General features: G+C 37.6%; 1 protein-coding gene across 1 annotated transcript; it reads left to right on the plus strand.

The window, feature by feature from the left end:
- Positions 1–2,642: 2,642 nt before the first annotated feature.
- On the plus strand, positions 2,643–9,176 carry hsp90ab1 (heat shock protein 90, alpha (cytosolic), class B member 1). Its single transcript, XM_060866318.1, has 12 exons — positions 2,643–2,787; positions 3,994–4,137; positions 4,542–4,748; positions 5,149–5,308; positions 5,466–5,599; positions 5,755–6,072; positions 6,313–6,478; positions 6,633–6,823; positions 7,231–7,378; positions 7,472–7,740; positions 8,239–8,572; positions 8,682–9,176. Exons 2-12 carry the CDS (start codon positions 3,994–3,996, stop codon positions 8,798–8,800), a joined length of 2,190 nt encoding a protein of 729 aa, XP_060722301.1. The 5' UTR covers positions 2,643–2,787; the 3' UTR covers positions 8,801–9,176.
- Positions 9,177–17,309: the final 8,133 nt, after the last annotated feature.

Here is a 17,309-nt window from a genome sequence, read left to right on the forward strand (position 1 = left end):
GCTGGCACACAGCTGACAGCTTTTTTGTTTTAAAATATTTGTGAAGAAACTCATCTCAAAACAGAGATTATACATTCATTCATTTTCTACCGCTTATCTGAACTACCTCGGGTCACGGGGAGCCTGTGCCTATCTCAGGTGTCATCGGGCATCAAGGCAGGATACACCCTGGACGGAGTGCCAACCCATCGCAGGGCACACACACACACTCATTCACTCACGCAATCACACACTAGGGACAATTTTTTCCAGAGATGCCAATCAACCTACCATGCATGTCTTTGGACCGGGGGAGGAAACCGGAGTACCCGGAGGAAACCCCCGAGGCACGGGGAGAACATGCAAACTCCACACACACAAGGTGGAGGCGGGAATCGAACCCCGACCCTGGAGGTGTGAGGCGAACGTGCTAACCACTAAGCCACCGTGCCCCCCCGAGATTATACATACATATGTTTATTTTACTATATATACACACACACACACACACACACACACACACACACACACACACACAGGTGCATCTCAATAAATTAGAATGTCATGGAAAAGTTAATTTATTTCAGCAAATCAACTCAAATAGTGAAACACATGTATTATATAAATTCAGTGCACACAGACTGAAGTAGTTTAAGTCTTGGTGGTATAGAAGCCCAGGTTTCTTTGATAGTCTCTTGTTTCGCATTTTCCCCTTGACAACACTCCACAGAGTCTCTATGGGGTTCAGGCCTGGTGAGTTTGCTGGCCAGTCAAGCACACCATCACCATGGTCATTTAACCAACTTTTGGTGCTTTTGGCAATGTGGGCAGGTGCCAAATCCTGCTGTAAAATGAAATCAGCATCTTTAAAATGCTGGTCAGCAGAAGGAAGCATGAAGTGCTCTAAAAAAAAATTTGGTATACAGATGCAGTGATTTTGGTTTTCAAACAACACAGTTGACCAACACCAGCAGATGACATTGCAGCCCAAATCATCACAGACTGTGGAAACTAAACACTGCACTTCAAGCAACTTGGGCTATGAGCTTCTCCACCCTTCCTCCAGACTCTAGGACCTTGTTTTCCAAATGAAATACAAAACTTGCTCTGATCTGAAAAGAGGACTTTGGACCACTGGGCAACAGTCCAGTTTGTGTTCTCCTTAGCCCAGCTAAGATGCCTCTGACATTGTCTGTGGTTCAGGAGTGGCTTAACAAGAGGAATACGACAACTGTAGCCAAATTCCTTGATATATCTGTGTGTGGTAGCTCTTGATGCCTTGACCCCAGCCTCAGTCCATTCCTTGTGAAGTTCAATTAAATTCTTGAATGGATTTTGCTTGACAATGCTGTGGTTCTCTCGGTCGGTTGTGCATCTTTTTCTTCCACACTTTCTGCCTTTCACTCTGTGAACAGCCAGCTTCTTTGGCAATGAATGTTGGTGGCTTTTCCTCCTTGTGAAGGGTGTCAGTGATTGTCTTATGGACAGATGACAGTCTTCCCCATGATTGTGTAGCCTAGTGAACCAAAATGAGAGGCCATTTTGATGGCTCAGGAAATCTTTGCAGGTGTTTTGAGTCAATTAGATGACTGGCATGTCACCATATTATAGTTTTTTGAGATTTTCTTTTTTTTTTATGTGAGCAAAACGAACCAAAGCCTTAAACTACTTCAGTCTGAGTGTACTGAATTTATATAATACAAAAAGTTTCACTATTTGAGTTGAATTACTGAAATAAATTAACTTTTCCACGACATCCTCATTTATTGAGATGCACCTGTATATAATTAAAGCCATTTTATCTATTTTTCATGCTCCAGCCCTCACTGATTACAGCGGTTTTGTTTATAACGTGGGAATGTCATTACCGGCTGTTATTCCGGAAGCGCTTGAGCTCTGCTTTTGACAGACGTGTGACGTCATTGAAGGGGCGGGTTTTCCAGGGAATGTGCTAGAAAGAGACAAATCACAACCACGTATGAGCTGTGATATCCTTCCGTTCCAAAATAAAGTACCGCAGTTCGTGATTTCTTTGTGTTTCTTATTGTATTCTGTGATCTAATCATATTTATATAAATTAAATATTGACATGATGATCATAAAGTTCATGCTAAAAGATTTAATCTCTCAAATTTGTTATTCATCCTTTGGTGCATTAATAAGCGTCATACCTCAATAATTATCCCAAAAATTCATAATATAAATATACAAGTTTATATCCCAACAGTATACAAATGAATATAATGAACGTGGTACGAGTTACATCTATTTTATTTACAAACACTATATTATATAAGTGATCATAAATGATGCATGACTTCATAACTTATGAATCCTTATGAATCATAAGGTCATTGGAAATAGTATATATTACATATATTTATTTTTTTTTAGCTTTCTGTTAACGGATATATATTATATACTATATGTTTTTTGTTATATGACCGGTAAATGTTAAGCATTTGACGTTACAGTGAAGCGCCTTCCGTTTTCTATGACAACTAAACGTTGCCTAAGGTTAAGTCCTAATCACATATTTTAGCACAAATTTTAAGTCAACACGCTATAGGTCACTATACTGTACCTAGTGCACTAGATTGACGTAGGACTCGTGAGCTATTTAGGCAGAAACCTATGCTGCTCTATTGCAGCGGTAACCGCGGAGTGATACAAAACTCTGCACATATAAACTATATACTCTAGAAAATTCACCCAGTCCTTCTTTTACTCCACTGCATCGGAGTGTGGAGGAGATTGGAAAGTGTCTGGTTGCATTTTTCAGGAGAAGTCAACGAAACTAAAGTCAAGGTACGATAGATAACGTTTTCGGTTAATACAAATCAGTCGAATCCTTTATGGTTAATTGCGTTTGTTAGGTTTTATGGTGATTAAAGTCTCGGGTTTTAATTCAGATTTGTAACAAAGATGGCGGTTACAGGGAGGCTAAATCAGTTAGCATCGCTTTTCGCTTCATCTGAATTAAAAGCTTGATGTGTTTGAAAAGCCTGTATTTAGATAGAGAGAACGTGAGAGACAGGGAGAGATGCAGTGTTCAGAAAGGCTGCTATTAGCAGGTGCAAGGGTAAGTCCTATCTAAATAAGGATATTCGTGTATAAATCTATCATTTTTGTTACTTATTTTAATAATAATAATGGAAATGATTATTTTCCCACTGTGTAATAGTGTAGAAATGGCTTGAAATCAGTAGTTGGCGTCGACAGAAACAATAGCTATCGCTAGCACCTTTAGCTTTTTATAAACCCCTCCGCAGTGCATTAGGCGTCCAATAGCGAGCCGTTGGGATTCAATACAACCGCATTACTGTGTTCATACCTCACAATGCGGAGTTAATCGATCATGTATCTTAGTCACATACAGCTTGCGGTAAATGTATATTTACAAGGATCGACTATTTAAAAGTGCTTTAATCTCTTTTTGAGAGGAAATCTGCCTTGATTACTTTAAGATTTATCAGGCGTTTTAGTTTTCGTGGAGGCAGATACGTAAGTTTAGACGTTAAAAAATAGATATACGAGCTTAGAATAAGCAGGGATTTGATATTACTGTTAAAGTGGAGTAAAACTAACTCGTGTACGCGCTTCCTTCAAAGCACGTGGCTCTGTCCTTTGTGCAGCCGGAAGTTCGGCCATGTTGAACTGTACCGTGATACACACATGGAGGATCTGCATGGAGCTTGATTGTCAGGTTTTTTCCCCCTCGTCTGGAGGTTTAACCCGCGTCAATTCATATTCATACAATAAATATGATTGTACGTTAATCGTTTTATTTTAATTGTATTCTTGGCGTTTATTAGATCTTTTTTCTTTTTTTTAACTTTGCGGTATAAACGCAAGTAAGGTGTGTGTGTGTGTGTGTACGGTGGGATGGAAGAATCCAAGCATGAAATGATCTTTCAGAAAATAAAGAAACGTGTTTGGAAGTCGACAAAAACAGGTGATGGATGAATGGATAAACAATGTAATGTATTTTTTCTTTATTCATTTGTCTCTCAGATGCCTGAAGAAATGCGCCAAGAGGAGGAGGCTGAGACCTTTGCTTTCCAGGCAGAGATTGCTCAGCTGATGTCCCTCATCATTAACACTTTTTATTCCAACAAGGAGATTTTCCTCAGGGAGCTTATTTCCAATGCCTCTGATGTAAGTAAATTTTAGTAAATCAATGTGTGGGATGATCCGTCAAGACAAATTTATCTATACTGTGGAAAATTATGAAGTATCAAGTGTAGCTGCGTGCAGCTCCGATACAGTATTAGATGATGACTAGAGCATTATTGCTAGTGCTGTATAGCTGCAGGTTATTCAGAGAAAATAAAATCTCTTTACACACTAAAATGCCTTTGGCTGTTTCAGTACACTGGAAATGTACTTTTTTTTTTTAATTCTCTCTTCCCACCCCCATTAACTTTTATTCAAAGGTTTTGGTTTCCTTAAAGCACTGATATGGCACACTTGGCCATGTATCAATCTTCAAGTATATTTTACCTGTCACATTTTCCATCTGTGCAATTTAATATGAAAATTAATTATTTATTTTGTTGTAGGCCCTTGACAAAATCAGATATGAAAGTCTGACTGATCCATCTAAACTGGACAGTGGAAAGGACCTAAAGATCGACATCATTCCTAACAAGCATGAACGCACACTGACTATTATCGACACTGGAATCGGCATGACCAAGGCCGACCTCATCAATAACCTTGGAACCATTGCAAAGTCAGGAACCAAGGCCTTCATGGAGGCTCTTCAGGTAGAGTGTCATGAGAAAGATGTGCTACATTTCTTATTCCATTAATGAGAATAATGCACTGGGAGAACGAGAAGGAAATTGTATGGTCATTTAGTACCAGATAGTTTATTCTGCCCTTGTAAACATGGTTTTGATTTGATCTGGAACATGGATGTACTTGGAATGTTTATTATTAAAATGACTTGGCTTCCACTTGGACCATTAAAATGCTGCATCTTAGCTGTTAAACAGGTTTGTATTGTTTAAACAAATGTTTAAATGCTTGAACATGTTTAAATGGAGTGGCTACAATATTGTGGCATGCTGAATTTGAATAAACTGGTCCTGAAGACATGCAATATTCTTTTGCATAAACAATACCACAATTACTGAGCTTTTTTGTTTATCACTCTCCCCTTAGGCTGGTGCCGATATCTCCATGATTGGGCAGTTTGGTGTGGGCTTCTACTCTGCTTACCTGGTGGCTGAGAAAGTGGTGGTCATCACTAAAAACAATGATGATGAGCAATATGCCTGGGAGTCCTCAGCTGGTGGATCCTTCACAGTCAAGGTTGACCATGGTAGGTTGATTCTAGTGCACATTTAACCCCAGTCAGGTGTCTATTTTATAATACTCATTGCATGCATATTAAAAGTATAGAAACTTGTTTAAGACTTCAGAATTGTTTAACATTTGTACAAGTTACTGATATTGGATTTTTTTTTTTTTTTTTTCAGGTGAGCCTATTGGGCGAGGAACTAAAGTCATCCTTCATTTGAAGGAGGATCAGACAGAGTATGTTGAGGAAAAGCGTGTGAAGGAGGTGGTCAAGAAGCATTCTCAGTTTATTGGATACCCAATCACACTCTTTGTAAGTGATTTTTAAAGTTTGTAGAAGTCATTGTAGTTGGGTCAAACATGTTGCTGCATTGATTATTTCTTCTGGAGTAAATCCCAGCATCAGAAATATTGTCCATGGCTTTGCATAAGGTATACAAAAGTTAAATGTTTCTGAAATGTCTGTAGGTGGAGAAGGAGCGTGACAAGGAGATCAGTGATGATGAGGCAGAGGAAGAGAAAGAAGAGAAGGAAGAGAAAGAGGAGAAAGAAGAGGGAGAGGACAAGCCCAAAATTGAGGATGTAGGTTCTGATGATGAAGAGGACTCGTCCAAGGATAAGGACAAGAAGAAAAAGAAGAAAATAAAGGAAAAGTACATTGACCAGGAGGAGCTGAACAAGACCAAGCCCATCTGGACCAGGAACCCTGATGACATCACCAACGAGGAGTATGGAGAGTTCTACAAAAGTCTGACCAATGATTGGGAGGACCACCTTGCTGTTAAGGTATAATATCTAAATCAATATAATGAATCAATACCTTTTGGTAAGAATGAGTCAGCCAAAAGTGGAATGGAAGTTTCTGGAAGCCGTGGGGTTGTATAATCAAGTCTTGGCTAATCTGTTAAATTTTATAAATCTTATTGAATCATGGACTCTTGGGTTGTCAGTGATCATAAATCCAGTGCCAGTTACCAGTAGTAATTGGTCCAGCACTCATGTTTCCTTTGTCTACTCTTCTTCTAGCACTTCTCTGTTGAGGGACAGCTGGAGTTCAGAGCCTTGCTCTTCATCCCCCGTCGTGCACCCTTTGACCTCTTTGAGAACAAGAAAAAGAAGAATAACATTAAGCTGTATGTGAGGAGGGTGTTCATCATGGACAGCTGCGAGGAGCTCATCCCTGAGTACCTGAGTAAGATCAGATTTCACGACTCGAAACCCGAGCGCTGCCTTTAAATATATATATATATATATATAATATTTTTATTTATTTATTTTTTTAAATAGGTATGCAGTAGTTTAATTTAATTGTTCTGAGTATTGGGTGTTTCATTTAATTACCATAGATTTCATCCGTGGCGTTGTTGACTCTGAGGATCTTCCCCTGAACATCTCCAGAGAGATGCTGCAACAAAGCAAAATTCTGAAGGTGATCCGTAAGAATATTGTGAAGAAATGCCTGGAGCTGTTTGTTGAGCTCTCTGAAGACAAGGACAATTACAAGAAGTTCTACGAAGCCTTTTCTAAGAACTTGAAGGTGAGATTGGGCCCTGTAAATGCACAACTATTGAAGTTTTACCACTATCTACTTTGGGCTGTGCCTGCAGTGTTCTATTTTCTAGAAATTTCTAATTTCTAGCCTTCACTTTTCTTTCTTTTTTTCTTTTTTTACATTTGTAGTTGTTTGCCATGGATTAAGGTTTGCCTCCTTTGTGGGTCCTGTAACCTAGTGTATTTTGTCTAGTATCAATGATGTAGTTGCCCTAGTTTTTGTAACCTTCAGCTGTAGTCATTTGAAATGCTTTTATTCATGTGTTGGGGTATATTAGGTATTTATATTTTAATTTATTGCTTGACTGCATGCAGTAAAACATTTTGAATTTCTAGTAGTGTAAATATCCCATTAGGTTGAAAGTAATCAAACAAAATAATGGTGTTTTGTAGTTGGGCATCCATGAGGACTCCCAGAACAGAAAGAAGCTCTCGGAGTTGCTGCGCTATCATAGCTCTCAGTCGGGAGATGAAATGACCTCACTATCAGAGTATCTCAGCCGCATGAAGGACAACCAGAAATCCATTTACTACATCACTGGTGGGTTTTGTGCCAACTTTTTTTTTTTTTTTTCTTCTTCAATAAAGATGTTCATTTTATGTGAAGGGTTCTGAGAGAGATTTTCTGCCCCAGGTGAGAGCAAGGACCAGGTTGCTAACTCTGCCTTTGTTGAGCGTGTTCGTAAACGTGGCTTTGAGGTTCTCTACATGGTGGAGCCCATTGATGAATACTGCGTGCAGCAGCTGAAGGAATTTGAGGGCAAGACCCTTGTCTCTGTCACCAAGGAGGGGCTGGAGCTGCCTGAGGATGAGGAGGAGAAGAAAAAGATGGAAGAGGATAAGGCCAAGTTTGAGAGCCTCTGCAAGCTGATGAAGGAGATTCTGGATAAGAAGGTTGAAAAGGTAAATGGTTTTTAAACATGAAAAATTGATTTGGTTCAAGTGAAGTTTGTCATCCAGGTCATTTAGATGATGCCTAGGCAATGCCCAAAATATAAACTTCTCAGTCTTGGATTTAATATGAAGTCAGTTTCTTGATGAGCCACTAATAAATATGAAATATCCAGTTTGTGTAGTGTTGAGACTTGGTGGCTGTGACCTAAATTGTGCTTGGATAGCATCAGTGAATGACTAAAACCAACAGCAAATACTTTCAGAAAATTGCGTGATCTGCTCAAAGGTATAATATCGCTAACATGATGGCTATGAAATGCTCCTATGCAGATTTCATTATGTACTTTTTGTAGGTGACCGTTATGCTATCAAAATATATATGAACAGCATTATTTCCTTTTGCATTTTATATATGACAAGTATGTAGAAAATGGTTAAATGGGACATGCATAAAGCATGCTTTCTGTGCTACATATTTGTGTGCTAATCATCTCCATACTTCCACAGGTTACAGTGTCTAACAGACTGGTTTCTTCACCTTGCTGCATTGTGACAAGCACGTATGGCTGGACTGCCAACATGGAGCGCATCATGAAGGCCCAAGCACTGAGGGACAACTCCACCATGGGCTACATGATGGCAAAGAAGCACCTAGAGATCAATCCTGATCATCCCATCATGGAGATGCTGAGGCAAAAGGCAGAGGCTGATAAGAATGACAAGGCTGTGAAGGATCTGGTAATCCTGCTGTTTGAGACAGCACTGCTCTCATCAGGCTTTTCTCTGGATGATCCTCAGACGCATTCCAACCGTATCTACAGGATGATCAAATTGGGGCTTGGTAAGACTATACACTAATTGACTTGGCTCTTGCCACTTCTTCCACTACTGATCAGATTAAATTAATTCTCTATTGTTGTGTATTACCATGTGCTGCACTTTCCTTGCAGGCATCGACGATGACGATGTACCCTCAGATGAACCAAGCACTGCTCCTGCTCCAGAGGAAATCCCGCCACTGGAGGGAGATGACGATGATGATGCTTCTCGGATGGAGGAAGTTGATTAAACAGTTATACCATCTATTAACCATTAAGCCTCACATTCCCCTCCCCCTCAATTCCATTAGTTTTGCCCTGTATAGGTGCAATTTGGTCAAAACACTTTTCCTTTGTTGTACAAATTGTAATTGGATGGTTTGTCCAGCTATAAATTAGAGTACCTTGCTGCACAGAGCTTCCTAAAGTGAGGGGCCAAGGGGAATTCTGGGTATTAACATTCCATCAAGGTTCAGATATAGAGGGGAGGGTTGGGTGGGTTGGCTCTGCTCTATATGTTCAGGGGCAGACTAAGTTGTGTTGTGCCTGAATCCAGGCTCGTGTCTGTTCAGTGTGGTTTATTTTTGTTTGTTTTTTTTGCTGCAGAAATTAAATGATGTAATACAGTTTCTAGTCTCTTGTTTCCTTTCTTTTCTGCAAATCAAAAATGAGACCTGGTGCCTTCTAATCAGTCCCAATCCTGCATGAAAAAGTACTGGAGACCAAAGTATACAGAAACTGCTCTTTATAAATGTGCAGTATATGGCATAGCACTTTTGTGCCACTGAAAATGGTAACCTGCCAGAATTAAGAGAAGGTAATGGACATTCGATGTAAAATTTGAAGGTTAAGTGTGTTGTGTATTATTATTATTTATTATTATTATTGGCTATTTGCTAGCTAAAAGCATGCTTAAGTTTCAAAGTTGGGTAGTGTTGCCACCTCAGGTTTAGAGTCCCTGGCTCATTCCTGAGCTTGGGTTACTGTTTTCTGTGGGTTTACTCCCGTGTGGATCTAAAACTTGCCAAATAGGGTATTACCCAAGATATTACCTTTTTGTTATTGTATGTCTTACTCGTCCAACTGTGTGTATTCCTGCCTCATGACCAGAAACTCCATGGAATAGACTATTTGCCAAAAATAATTTTGGGGCTTCAAATACATCAGTGTCCAGGTTATTGTAAATATCTTGTTATTTACTTTAGCTAAATTACATTTTAGAACTGATAAACACTGTCTAGTGACAGCCTTTCTTTCTCTTTTTGTTTAAAAAATTTAAAAAATGAAAAAAAAAAATTCAATATAGCCAATCACATATTATAAGGAGTGAGTGACAACCCTAGTTCATATGGTGGTGTGTTGTGTTTTTTTATTTATTTATTTATTTATTTTTTTAAAAATCAAAGAAGAATTCAGCATGAGCATCCTTTTTTTTTTATGTATAGCAATGCTGGTGCTTGGTTCCAAAGGTACAAAATAATCCATTTAAAGACCTGTTTTGCCTCATGTCCACCCATATTGGTAATTAACAAAGTACTTGCTCATTTTGGAAGTGTGTGTGCTGAGATGTTACATGAGATGCAACTTAAAATGTTGCATCACCAAGATGGCATGGTGTTATCAACTAATATATAAAATGCTAAAATTTAGTCATGTTCTTTTCATAGATCATTTTTCATATGAAAAAATTTGAGCTTTGAATCATGACCGAGATACCATTTGATAGCTAGCTGACAATCACCCAACTGAAAAGCAAGATACTTTTTTGAAGAATTGTTGCTTTTATGCTCCACAGCTTCTGTTGGTGGAGTTTGCTACTGGATAAAAGTATCAAAGTAGCTAGTGTTAGCTGCCTCGATTGATGCCATTACTATGTTCGTCCATTAGTTAGTTTCCTAGTTATAATGCCAGTACAGTACAGTGAAACTGTCCAGAGCTTCAAGTGTGTTTTGGAAGGTGTATATTAATGAGTCTCCTATAATGTCACTTAAACTGTCAATTGAATACTGCTTATAAAGTGCATTTATCATATAGAAAAAATATTAGGGCAGATATCAAGGCCAACTTAACCTGAAATAGATTGTGAAAGTTAAACTTCTGGTTCTATGTGAATGGTGGTGGGTAAACCTTTTACCACTAGGCGTCAGAATTTTTTGGGTCTCTGTTACATCTTCCACACACAAATACACTTACCAGGGGGTTTACAACACAAAGCAAGCAGGTAAATGCAGTTAAAAAGAACAATTTCATGATACATCCACTGGGTGGCGCCTCTGAATCAGGACATGAATAACATCATAAAAAACAACCCAGTAACATGAGATCCATTAGAGCAGTGTGTCTTTTAAAACATTTAAATAAAAAACTTTTACATTGCATTATACTGTATAAAAACTAAAAAAATAAATCATTAGAACTGTATCTTTGTTTTTATTAGTCACAGAAAGGAAAGTGGCTGCACTTATGATGTTTCAGTATATACATGATATATGAACTCTATAAGTAAGTAAATTACATTAAATCACATCTGAAAAAAAATCCAAAATGCCTGCTTCATGTTATCAGCTATGTGATCCTGCATACGTGTGAACTATTTTTTTTTTTATTATTACTATCTACTATCTACTTTATTTAACTTTTTGTGTTCAAAATCTTGCATTCAGAAATGTTGCATCATGATGTTTAGGCTTCTTCTAAGTCACATGTTTTAGAGAAAAAGAGGCAGCGCTGAGGGGGTGGTAGCGGAGGAGGAGACCTCTGCTGATATGATCACATCCTCAGGTGCAGGAATGAGTTGCTTAAAGCCACAAAAGAGAATTTTATATCTTATCTTATCTCATCTTTGGCTGATCAAACTCCAGGGACTAGTCTGCAGATGATTTATAAAATAAGTGTTCAATAACAGGTGGTGCTTTTGCCATTTGTCTGGTTGCTGGAACCTATTAACCTGTAACAGCAGGGATTAGTTGGGGTTACTTGTTTTCACTGAGTTTTTAACAATAGACATTCGCACATAGCAGTTTTAGAGAAATCTGGATGTAGATTTTGATTCCTAATGAACCATAGGAAAAATTCTCTGACACATTTAGAAGAAACCTGAAGAGGGGAAAAGACTCAAAAGGGAAACATTGATATCATTACTAACATCACTATATGTTATAATGTCAATTTTTTTTCAAAATATATTCACTGTCATCAAGTTGTAATCAAAGCAAATGGAACAAGTATTAATCAAAGCATAAAAGCTCTGTTATATGACACATAATGAAGATAAAACAATTCCTATATATGTCTATAAAATAACACAAAAGCCCACCACAGGTTTCCAAACAGAACTTCCTGTGGAAACTCGGGTCTTTTGTTTAATAAGAAGGAAACTTTGGTCTTTAATTTCTAGGTCTGCCATTTCTAAAGACCTTTAAGAGTTACAACAGCACAGGAAGTGGGGTGTTTACTAAATCTGGGAATCCCTTTGCACCCACGGCCCAGAAAGGCTTTCAGTGGGACGTAATATGACAACGTATCTTCATATCAAAACATAAAGCAAATGTGCTCAGTGAAACACTGAGTCATTCCAATATGGTTTGATACCTGATGGTATGGGGGATCTCATTTGCGTCATCTAATTTTTGAAAAATGCTTGTGCCTAAGAGAACTGACCTTTTCTATCATTTAATGAGAAAAACAACTTAGTAAATACTCATAAATGTTCTCTAATCGGGGAAGCGTGTGAACCTTCAAACTGTGAAAGTCTTGTGCAAGCTTGTAAGTCAATACACCAAGTACCCTTTGCATAATACTTTGCTAAGTTCTCATTATTTATGGTGTTTGCCAGAAAATAATGGACTTCCACTGTTACGTCTTGGTTGTTAAGTTCCATCTTCTTTGGACCATTGAGGTCCTTGGATTGCTTCAAAGCTGATAGAATCAAACATGCCATTTAGCACCAATTTCATTCACAGAATACCTGATCAAAACAACATGATTCCTAAAACAACACAAGTTCATCAGATCAACAGACATTTCTGAATGTCGGTATATTATAAAGGCACTGAATGACATTCACAGCAGACATACTTATCCAGAGATCTTTATCTTATTTACAGCAGTACAGCTGAGTAGTAGATGGTTAAGGGCCTTGCTCAAGGGCCCAGCAGTGGCAGCTTTTGATGGTCATGGGATTTTAGCTCACAAGCTTCTGATCAGCAGGCCACAGTCTTAACCACTTTGCTACCACTTTACCCACATGACAGGATGGTATGATGATGTAGAAATAAGATATGATCATATCATTAACTTTGTGCATTTCCACTAACAGATAATGCAATCTCCTGATTCAGTTATTATATACAGCCTAAGGTTGAAAGTCCAATATGTCAAATGCTTTCTAGACACACATGTGAAAATAAAATTTTCACTAGATTGACATCTCTAAAATTGTGAGAAGATGATGTGTCACAAATGGCTGTTGTTATTATCTGTATGTTTGCAATATTTAACATTAACATAACATTAATATTGAACAAGTATTGGATTTTGCTGTCTAGTTAATTAGGTTAGCTAATTTTAAAATGAAATAGCAAAAAAAAAAAACAAAAACAAAAAAAAAAAACAAACAAACAGGCTAATTTAGGTCAATATAGCCAATTAATTTTAGTTTATTAATGCAGCATTTTTCATCAGCCTAAGAAGATATACTTTATTGTAAATGACTCCATGCTTATCTCAGCATATTGAAACATTTCGTGTTCAGATGCACACAGATACTGCTAACCACATCGTGTAGCCTGCGAAAGTCCCCGTAGGTGACGAATGGGCACAAGTCTTGAGGTTTTTTGTATGCTGATGAACATAATTTGTTTTTTTTTTAAATTGAAATGATTGAATGCTAGACTGAAATGGGAATAAAATGTACTGAGGTCCATTTGATATATATATATATATAGTCACTGGCTGGGGAAGAGAAGAAGAAAATTACGTAAGGAGTGAAAATATTAAACAATATAAAAAAAAGTATAATGAGGAAGTAAAATTACTCGTCATTAACACCACATATTCCACAAAAGGTTTTTAATATTTATTAACTTTATAGAACAGGGCTTCACTTGTTCCTTTTTAATTAACAAAATTGTGTCAATATGTCTATTTTAATTACATTTACATTTACAGCATTTGGCAGACGCCCTTATCCAGAGTGACGTACATAAGTGCTTAAGTCGCTATCATTGGATACATTAATGCTGGCTCACTAGGTTGCATACTTAAGATACCATGAGTTTAAAACATTGTTCAAAGTTACAATGAAAAAGTATTTTTTCAAAGTAACAATTACTGTACAGGTTTATTATGTGAGCAATTTACCAGTTGTACTGGAACTGGACATCTAAACTAAGAAGGTTAGAGTTTACAGATTAACTCTGTACATTCCACTCTTCCCCAACGGACACATCTGCTTTTTGACCTCCTTACTGGATTTTTGCCCACGTAAATGGTTGAAAGTGTTTTTGAGTGGGTGTCTCTCTGTTTCTGACCAAGCTGATGGGATTTTAATGTAAACCCAGAAGTGTCACTGAAAACATGATTCACTGCATTGCTGATATTTGACGTGTCAAAACGATTCCCCTTTGAAGAGAAGGGCTTTGTAATCTTTGTGTCAATCAATTTACAGTTAACACGTTACTTATATTAGAGCATGTTTTAAAGACTTATTAACATTAACAGCTGTAAGAAATGCCTTATGAAACAAGCTGTGTCCATAAAAGTGCTGGAGTACAAACTGATGATTACGCTGTATAAGACAAATTGATATATACGGAAATCATATGGTAGAGTTGAGTGTAAAGGTTTGCTTCCTCTGAGTGTCTGCATTTTATAATTCGTCTACAAACCAGAATTCCCTGTTCATTTAGTAGTTTTTCTTCCTAGTGAAAAGCTGTTACAACATGACACAAAAATACTACCAAATTAAAATGAATGAATGAATCATAGTAAAATTAGTCCATTGTATGGCATCACCTAGGAGCCAGGAACCAGGAGGACACTGGACAACTCAATAAAAAGCTACACAATGTAGAAAACGTGAGAAACACACACTACATTGTCAGCATTTATCCATAACAACTTTTTATCTCATTTCATACAACTGAGCAATTAAGGAGCCCAGCAGTGGCAGCCTGGTGGACCTGGGATTTGAACTCACAGGCTTCAAATCAGTAGTCCAACATCTTAACCACTAAGCTACCATAACCCCACCTGATAACACTTGAATTGATAAACAGGTGAAAAAAATGGAAAAAGGATGGCTTTCTACATTCTTGTGATAATACTGAAGGCTGAGAATGATCCTTTTAACAATGCTAGGTTAAGCAAGTTCAGCACAACTTGACCTTATGCCACGAAAACACACACACACACACACACACACACACACACACACACACACACACACAAAGAATATTAAGAGTAAATAAGGTTTATAATAATAAAAAAAATATCCGAAATTGAATAACAGGGATAGAAACTATAATAATTGGGTGAAAATTTGAAAATATCTTTTGAGATATTTGAACTCAAATTCAATATCTTTTTTTCTTACTTATAATGTTAAATTATGTTGTAAGAATTAGCATTAAATATGTAATTGATGTAAACATTTTGAAGTAAGAGTGACTAGTGTAAGAAGGTAGTGTTGAAATTGGTTATTTATCTGATGTAATCTAAAATAAAACACTAAGTTGTGCAAGACAGACCTCCATGACCTGGAACCTGTGGTTCAGTCCACAGAAAATAAAGATGAAGATGAAAATGAAGAAGAAGAAGAAGAAGGTGGCGGCAAAGAAGACCAAGAACAAGAAGAAAACCAAATTACATTAAATATGTAATTGATGTAAACATTTTGAAGTAATTTTGTGTCACTAGTGTATTTTGAGTCACTAGTGTAAGAAACTGGTTTTGAAATTGGTTATTTATCTGATGTAATCTAAAATCTGCCATGCTTACTGCTTTCATACCATAAAACTGATTAAGAAGAAGAAGACGAAGAAGACCAAGAAGAAGACCAAGAAGAAGAAGACCAAGAAGAAGAAAAAGAAGACCAAAAGAAGACAAAGAAGAAGAAGACGACCAAGAAGAAGAAGACCAAGAGGAAGACCAAGAAGACCAAGAAGAAGACAAAGAAGAAGAAGACCAAGAAGAAGAAGAAGAAGAAGAAGAAGAAGAAGAAGAAGAAAACCAAGAAGAAGACCAAGAGGAAGGCCAAGAAGAAAACCAAGAAGAAGAAGAAGAAGACCAAGAAGAAGACCAAGAAAATGAAGACCAAGAAGAAGACGACGACCAAGAAGAAGAAGACCAAGAGGAAGACCAAGAAGTCAAAGAAGAGGAAGAAGAAGAAAAGCAAGAAGAAGAAGACCAAGAGGAAGGCCAAGAAGACAACCAAGAAGAAGAAGAAGACCAAGAATAATAATAATTATTATTATTTCAGAACACATAAGTTCTATATGAAGCATATTTGGATTTCAGGTGCTGACCAATAACTTGAGAAGAAAGTAACAGAAGGTAACAGAAAAAGTACCTCATTTGCATTACTGAAAAGACTGAACTATGTGGGTTTAGCTGGTAAGAGGAGTGGGAACATGTAGGCGGCATGTGTACAGAAAGGTGCTATAGTGTAGCTGTAATCCTTAGTCATTGGTAGAAAACTAATTTTCTATATCTTGGGATGACAGTGAGGTTTCTGTAGGTTACTGATAGGGACGTTTGCAAATGACTCTCCTATAAGTGTCATGAACTGCTGCACACCTACTGTGTGATGATTTATGGGAATTCAGGCAAGAAAAAATAAAAGACCCTATTTAGTGCAACTTTGATCTTCATATTCTCAGTTAACAATCTCAGATTGAACAACAAACGTCTTTATTTCTTATACTACACACTATATTTGTGGAAAACCCTACGATTCACTATGATTTTGATTTCAACATTTTGTGATTATTAACAAAAATCAATTATCTTCACTGCTATTCACACCATTGTTATTGTTAATGTTGTGTCTGATTAATATAAAGACAAGTACCAATAGACTCATACCAAGAGCTGTATGTACCTGCACTGAATTTAATCTCAATTATAAAGCACCTGCGTTAAGATTCAATGTATTGTCAGGGGTGGAAGAAAATTTACTGAGGAATTATTCTTTTTTTTAAATGAGATGAAGTTCATGCCTTCTATGGAGGTAAAGAAGTGACCTTGTCATGGATCTGTTTTTGTTATTTTATTATAATAATGAAATACAATTTCTTAAATATTTTCCAAATCTGTATATTTCTCGGGGGGCACGGTGGCTTAGTGGTTAGCACGTTCGCCTCACACCTCCAGGGTCGGAGTTTGATTCCCGCCTCCGCCTTGTGTGTGTGGAGTTTGCATGTTCTCCCCGTGCCTCGGGAGTTTCCTCCGGGTACTCCAGTTTCCTCCCCAGGTCCAAAGACATGCATGGTAGGTTGATTGGCATCTCTGGAAAATTGTCCGTAGTGTGTGATTGTATGAGTGAATGAGTGTGTGTGTGTGCCCTGCGATGGGTTGGCACTCCGTCCAGGGTGTATCCTGCCTCGATACGCGATGACGCCTGAGATAGGCACAGGCTCCCCGTGACCCGAGGTAGTTCGGATAAGCGGTAGAAAATGAATGAATGAATGAATGTTAGCAGCCAACATTATATAAGAATTTGTTTTACTAATGCAATGGAAAAAAAAAAAAATTAGACAG

Source organism: Tachysurus vachellii, chromosome 3 (assembly GCF_030014155.1).
Source record: "Tachysurus vachellii isolate PV-2020 chromosome 3, HZAU_Pvac_v1, whole genome shotgun sequence".
Lineage (NCBI taxonomy): Eukaryota > Metazoa > Chordata > Actinopteri > Siluriformes > Bagridae > Tachysurus > Tachysurus vachellii.

Bases quoted from the DNA above. Each gene is read 5' to 3' on its own strand.
- hsp90ab1 (XM_060866318.1), top strand. From the start codon at position 3,994: ATGCCTGAAGAAATGCGCCAAGAGGAGGAGGCTGAGACCTTTGCTTTC. The intron at 4,749-5,148 runs GTAGAGTGTCAT...CTCTCCCCTTAG, and splicing joins CCTTCATGGAGGCTCTTCAG to GCTGGTGCCGATATCTCCAT. The intron at 6,073-6,312 runs GTATAATATCTA...CTCTTCTTCTAG, and splicing joins AGGACCACCTTGCTGTTAAG to CACTTCTCTGTTGAGGGACA.